Source organism: Bombus impatiens, unplaced genomic scaffold (genome assembly GCF_000188095.3).
Source record: "Bombus impatiens unplaced genomic scaffold, BIMP_2.2 scf_0317, whole genome shotgun sequence".
Lineage (NCBI taxonomy): Eukaryota > Metazoa > Arthropoda > Insecta > Hymenoptera > Apidae > Bombus > Bombus impatiens.
This window is the reverse complement of record NT_176736.1, coordinates 1,510,117-1,517,443: the sequence shown is the minus strand read 5'-3', so window position 1 is coordinate 1,517,443 and position 7,327 is coordinate 1,510,117. Positions and strand designations below refer to the sequence as shown.

At 48.3% G+C, this 7,327-nt stretch overlaps 1 protein-coding gene across 1 annotated transcript in view; it reads left to right on the top strand.

Annotated features, from left to right (window-relative positions):
• Positions 1–6: 6 nt before the first annotated feature.
• LOC100747165 (zinc finger protein 14 homolog) overlaps positions 7–7,327 on the top strand; it is a 28,271-nt gene continuing 20,950 nt past the window's right edge. Inside the window, exon 1 of the mRNA XM_012384891.1 lies at positions 7–843. Coding sequence (XP_012240314.1) covers positions 741–843 — 103 coding nt within the window. The 5' untranslated portion in view covers positions 7–740. The remainder of the gene's footprint in view (positions 844–7,327) is intronic.

The following is a 7,327-nucleotide window of genomic DNA, read 5'->3' as shown; positions in this document are numbered from 1 at the left end:
AAAGCGAGTGTGCCGAGGATCAAAGTCGCGGGCCTCTAGCCGGCATGCGAGACCGTCTCGCTGCTTGAAGGCCGTAACCGGGAAAAACGTGATCGAAAGGGAGGACCGGTCGAGGAGGAGAGAAAAAGGGACAAAGGAAAACAGAACCGAAGAAAGGGAAAAACGAAAAGAACGAGGGAAAAGAAAAAACGAAAGAACGGAGGAAAGAGAAAAAGGAAGGAAAAATTAACAGTTGCGTTTTTTTTTCTGGCTCCTGGTACCGGGAAGTTTTTTTCACGGCCGCGACCATCGGGAAACGATCTCGTGTCACAACGGAGGGATCGCGACGTGGTAGAGAAAAAGAACGACAGAGGAGACGGAAGAAGAGAAAAGAGAGGAAAAAACGACAGGAACGAGAGCCACAGACGGGACACACGTTTCGCGCGTTTGTCGTTCGTCACGTCACATCTTGCCCGCCGTGATCACGCGAACGTGCGCGCTTCGAATCTACATTACGTTCTATACGACACCTAACCACCTACGTGCACGCGTCTGTACGTACGCGGGACGGACACGCGCGTGTATACGTGTACGTGAATATCGTCCGCATAAAAGACGTGGAAGGAGGAATAGAGGGAAAAGAAAAAAGAAAAAGATATATATTTATATATACATATATATATACACATATATATATACATTACGTGTATATATATATATACGTACACGGTGACAAAACGCGTGACGAAAAAACAGTGTAAATGGCGCTCTCCGCACAGAACCAGTCGACGTCGTACGTGAACTTATATTACTCGATCGTCCAACGTGCGGCGACACGCTACTTTAAGGAATATTACAACTCCGGTGAGTACCAGCAACCACGATCGTGTGTCATCTATGGATACTATTATTCTACGAATCGAAATCGCCGCCGCTGTCCCTCCCCCACCCTCTCTACCCCGGCCCTAAAAAAATAATCGATCACGGTCGTTTTATTTAACTACGACCACGCATCATTCCCGTGAACGAAAAATCACACGCATCGAATCGTTTGGCCACCTGTGCGTCGTCCACGTTTTGCCAAAACTACGTCATCGCGAGCGCGCGCTGTATACGCGCGGTTTCGAATTTTCCCGCCCTCCCTCCTTCCCTCGCTCAGGCTCACTGCAACAAGCTTGCACGATCCTACACCTACACGTACCTCTACACCCGCGTACACCATCATACACGCGTTTTCCATCTCTGTCCGAACCTCGCGCCAACTCGTTGTCCTCTCCCTCGTGATCCCACCGACTCCCCCATACAATGTATACACACGCGTGCACACAGAAACATCGCGGCGTGTACACACGGGACAAAGACAGAGACTACCGTGCCGGCACCTACTAACGGATAAGTGCTCTTCCAACACCGATTAAAACACGCCGCCGGCTAGACACGTGCCCGCTTCTAAACTCGTGTGTGCTCCTATAGTAATAGTACTGCGATAGCTGAGGTCGAGAGAGAACGAACGAGAGTTAGCGCGCTGCCGAACGATCCACGTTTCCCCCGGTGTGCGAAAACCGCGTCAACGTTGGTCATCTTCGTGGAGAACAGTGTTCCGAAAACGAAAAAGAAAAAAGAAAAATACGAACGGTATTAGAACACGAAAGGGATGGCACAGTCGGGGAATCGTGAAGAAACCTCGGCGAACGGTACGATCTCTTCCGAAGAGAAAAGAAAAAAAGATAAAAGGAAGAATAGAATGGAGAAACCATGGGGGGAGGGGAAATTAAAAAAAGAAAAAAAAAAAGAAAGAAACGGGAGAACCGTGAAGAATCTCGGTATCCGTCGGTGTGATCGTGTCCGCTTGGACGATTTGCAAAACCCGAGAAAGGAAAAAGTGTGTGAGAGAAAGAGTGCGAGGAGAGAGGGGGAGGGGGGAAATCGGGAGGAAGAGCAAGCGAGAGGCGTAGGGAAGTTGGTAGGGAGATAGAGACGGAAAGAAAGAGACGAAACGTGTGCGAGCGAAAGAGTTAGAGATCGTGGCATAAGAGCGAGCGAGGAAGAGAGAGCGTGCTGATCCGCAAAATACGGTCTCGTTACACTATCGTCGGTGTTGGGTCATCTAATCGCCTCTGAAATTATCGTCTCGCCAGTACAGAGTGACGAAACACGCTCTCTCCGGGAGCAATCAGTTTTCGAGGGTACTGGTTTCGTGGTGCTTGGACGATCTCGAGCCGCGCGGCGCAGAGTCCTTCGGATGCTGATCGTTCTGATCGTGGTTTGTTACCGAGAGTCCGTGTTCCGTTTCGTTTTCGTGTGTCACGTTGATCGTCGCCCCCTTGGTGTATACACACACACACACACACACACATACACACGTGCATACATACACCCACCCACACACACACATATACACGCGGACTCGTTGTCTGGTCCGACCGATCGCTACCGGGCCTGGTCAAGGTGAACATTGCTGACGGGAGGAGAGAAATTGCGCGATGATCGCGGTGCTCGTGACCGAGAGAGAACGGCCCTCGTGAGATCTCAGCCAGCGATGATCGTACGAGATTCGCGACCGTGGTGCCCGTGAGACGGTTCCGAACGTCTCATTCTACTTAAACGTTCTCTCGTGCGTTTTCTTGTGTATACGCGGTAGAGTCGCGATGTTTAACGTGATCGAATGCCGGTCGACGTCGATATGTTTGGTCGTGCGGGTGTTTGGATCGGTTCGTTTGCATCGACTGCGCGATACGTGAACGAAATCAGTGATCAGTTGTTCATCGAACGCCGCCGGTCGATCGTGTGCCAGCGAACAACGCTCGTGGAAATGGACGATCCTCGTAGTACGTTGAGAAAGAGAGTTCTGTTTCATCGCGGTTGTTCGAGTGTTCTTGTCGCTGTTCGATTGAACGACGCCGACGACGAGGAAGCGCGCTCCACGTCGTTTGAATATCGTGTTGCGCTTACGCTACCTCGGGTCTCGTGTTCGCGTTAAATGTCCAACCGGGAGTTTCCAGCTTGTATTTCGTAGCGATGAACGTTTCGAAGCGAGGCATTGTACTCGGTGATCTCGTGGATCGTTTCGTCTTTGGGATATACGCGCAAAGTTTCGTACCGTCTAAAATCTGACTTTCGCGCGGAGATACTTGTTCCAGCGAGTATTAATCGTCTACTTAACTCCGCCGGTGTCGATCGTTGGACATTTAATGTTTTCGAGGAGACGAGGATAGTGCGTGGTGCATCTGACTACAAGGAGTCTCGAAACAACCTTCTCGAAACAACCTTCTCGATAAAACCTTCTCGATAAAACCTTCTCGTGACCGGTAATTCTCTTCGTTCGCTCCCTCCATTCGATCTATGAAGCGTCGAATTGTAATCTAGTTTCGCGAAAAAAAAAATACAACGAAGAGGTAGAGAAAAAAAATACGAACGAACGAAGAGAGAGAGAAAGAGAGAGAAATAAAAGGTGGGAGAAAGAGAGAGAGAGAGAAAGCTATCGAGCGTGGCATGAGCGAACGTTATCTCTGCTGTAGGTTTATCGCGATATTCCTCTTTGGCGTCGTCATCGAAACAGGATCATTTTCGCCGGTTGACATGACGAGGATATCGCCATCGGTTGGTGATCCCGGATCGTTATTGGACAGTATAAAGTCAATCGCGGCGAATAACACGATTGGTTCTCGTTTAGCTCCGCTAACCCGGCTCCCCGACTTGGACCAGCAGGACTACACATGATCGGTCTGTGGAACTTTGCTTATTTCAGAGGTACTTGTCCCACGTTCAACTTTTCAATCGACGCGAATATAATCCTGTTATCCTCCTTTCCTCTCTCGCGTCGTCTTCTTTTATATTCGATCGACTTTAAACCAGCTGCGCACAGTAGAAACTTATCGAACTCGCTTCTGACTTGTGCTCCCATTTGCATACAATTATTAAACGCGCGATAAAACACGCGGCCGAACGGGCTTCGTCGATGTTACGATTTGAGATCCGCGAAATTGTATAAAATTCTATTAGCTAACAATTGAAATCCATCGAATCGGAACAAGTATTCTCTGCCCCTTCCGATTTCCTGAAGACGAAAGAAAAAAAGAAAGAGAAAGAGAAAAAGAGAGAAAACAAATCGGTGATTCGGTATTCATCACAATTCGCGGCAACGACAATCAGAGCCGCGCGTGTATATTTGGAGAATAAACGTCAACGGGTTTATCGTGTGACTTCTGACGATAAGAGGAGCGAGCGAGCGTTGCTCCGTATCAACGGGAACGTAAGAATCGACGCTGCGTGTTTGCGTGCAGAAAATCAACGATCGCCTCTCGATGGCAGGCTGATCCAGTGTCTCGTCGTGGAACCACTTTTCTCGACTTTTCTCCCTTCATTGATTTCCCAAATCCGGCGAAATTTTGGGAACGATCGTCCGAGGCCAACCGCTTCGGCATGAATCGTTGATTTGTCTGGCAGCGGAGCGAATGGTGCCAAAAACGCGATTGTCTCTATCGTTGCTACGATCTCGTTTAACCTTGCCAGTGTTGGACTTGCAAGTAGCAGACGACCGCGAAAGAACAAACTGGTTGAAGTTGGTGCTGGTGTTGGTGTGTCTTGGTGTTTTCGTTTCGCCTAACGATTCCGATAAGCCAGCTGTTATTCAGGTACAGACGACGGATTCCGAAGTGTGGCGCGCGTTAAAAGAACGCGCGTGGATGCCGCGCGATAGAGGTGGAAAGGAAGGAAAAGGGGGTTCGATCGAACGGAATAAAGTTAGTTCGGCGTCTCGTGTACATCGCCGCCGCCGTCTTGCCGAGAGGCGACGAAACGAAACGCGGGATAGCGTGAAAGAAAAAGGTGTCGTGGAATCCTTTCTACCGTGCACAGCCTTTCACCGATGAGGACTCTTGGTATTCGTTCGAGCTATTCGAAAATTTATCACCACTGTAAATATCGCGCTTGCTCGAAAAGGGAAAAAAAGATATCGATAGACGTACGTATAAAGCTATATATGTACATGCTTCTATGAATTCGTTTTACGCGCGACTCCAAGATAAATTCGGAATCGAAGGTAGTAAAATCGAGATTCGTCGATTCCTCGTCGAAAGAGAGTCGGCGGTCCCCTCCCGTGCGCGTTTCGCACTCGCGATTCGATCGACAAAAGTATTAAAAAACAAAGCTCCTACAGGATGGAATAATAAAAGATAGGACAAAGCCGGAGGAGGGAAAAAACTAAAAAAAAAAAAAAAAAATTCTACGCGACGTTTCGGCCGTTCGTCAATGCGTGGTGCAACAACGGAGGGCTCGCGGGGCTTGCCTCGACGAGCGTTAACGCGCTCGCGTGTATACTCCCGTCTCGTTTCTGTCTATTTTTCTGAAAACAAACATTCGATCTGACGAGCTATATAACACCGATGGAATACTAGAGAAGGACCACTCGTTTCTCGAGCACCCTTCGCGCCGCCATCGCGGAAAGTTATGTTTTTGTTGCGCTCGATTCGTGTTTTTTCGTCTCTTTTCCTTCCACGCGCGCGCACACGCTCATCGGTCCCTTCAGCCCCGCTCGATACGAAAATGGGCCGCAGGTATTCCCTCTGACACTCGATAAATAGCGAGGAATGTTTGCTCTTGCAAATGAATGTTTTCCGCGAGCCACGAGTGATTTTAACTCCTGAGTGCGCGTCCTGCCAATACGTTGTTCCCCCCGCGTCGCGTGAACGCGAGCGCTCTTTTCTCATCCCCTTCTCATGCCCGAACCGCGCTCTCGCCTACGTCAGGAATAACAGAATCGGCCTGCCTAATCTGCCAAATCCGCCAACGATTTACCATCTCTTTTTCTATCACAGTCACACGCTATCGTTCCAAGAATTTGTTGAATTAAGTTAATCGAGAAGGAACGAGGAACGTCGAATAACGTTCGATAATCGTGAATGATTCGAGTTGCGTGTTTGCAAAATTACGAATGTTTACGAATGCGCGGCGATTTTCTTCGAGACTTGGCGAACAATGGACGCATTCTGGTGCCGTTTTATCGGCTAAACTTAGCCCCGACGCGCACGATCGTTCCAACGTTAAAAGGGACTTATGAATGATTCCTTGTAAATAATCGTTTCGTCCCGGGTGTTGCGAGCCTCGTTCCGTCTCGCCGCGGACGTGTATTTCTTGGCTCGACTCGACGACCAACCATCTTTCACGGGGACCGTGTTGGAATTTTCGTCCCGTTAAATCAGCAAAGACGCCCTTTGGTTAAACTTCTTCCTTTGCCACGCTCGTTTCCGCGATACAGGTGCCGAGGGATGATCGTACTTTTATTCGTTTCCGATTTATAATAAATATATGATGAACGATAGTAGATAGAACGTGGACGTTACTGTTCTCAAAGATGTGCGTACGTCTTCTGAAACTACGAATAAACGGCCAGTCATTTTGACAGATTCGTCAGTTCTCTTCGTAATACGCGTGTCCAATTTATCTTACAGAAGATTCATTCATCAAAAATTCTCCTCGAGTCCCCATTACGAGGGAAAAAATACGAGTTCACAGCCTCGTCCGTCTCTTCCTTAACTGTTTCGATTCGCGTGAAATTCGATACGAATAAAACAAGCAGCTTCATTTTCCCCCTTCCAAAAATTGTTTCCTACTGCATCATTCCGTAAGATTAGAAACGAAAGGATCAATCAGCTTCTCGTTCTTACCCCATGCTCCACATATCTACTGGTATTTATGTGCGTTCTCGAGGGAATCGTTGGCATGAATGAAAACGGCTGGAAAGCAAACAAACCGATCGTTCCTCGCGATTGCAATATTTGCAGCAGGTGCAGGTGTTACGGGTGCGATTAACTCGCCCCCCTCCCCTTTGATTCTGTGTATAACCCTGTAGAACGAAAGAAGGCGCGCTATCGGCTGGTAAACGGCCATTTCTGTTTCTGCTCACGCGGCGAAAGTTCAATATGCCGAGTCGCGTGCAGCCGCGGGTATTGTTATCCGCGTACGATTAAATCAGCCGCGTTCACGGAGAATCTTAAGCGCGAGCCACGACGTGGCCGCGCAAGGACGCGACAAAATAACCGATCCTCCGACGCGCAGGAATGGAAATCAGCCTTATCCCAGCCGGCAAACAGAAGCTGTCTTCTACCTGATAACTCATTTCTATCGTGACACTGTCGTCGCGACGAGTATTGTCGCGGGAAGAGGCTAATTGAATCAACAAACTATCGTGCTTTTGCTTGCGCGTCGATGAACCTTTTTCTCAACTGCTGCGTGTATTTTTTGCAGAAACGAGATGAATACAGGAAGTGCATAACATTCATATGTATATGAATTTACACGTGTTTTTCTTTTTTTTTTTTTTTTTTTTTAATATGTATATCTGTATAGT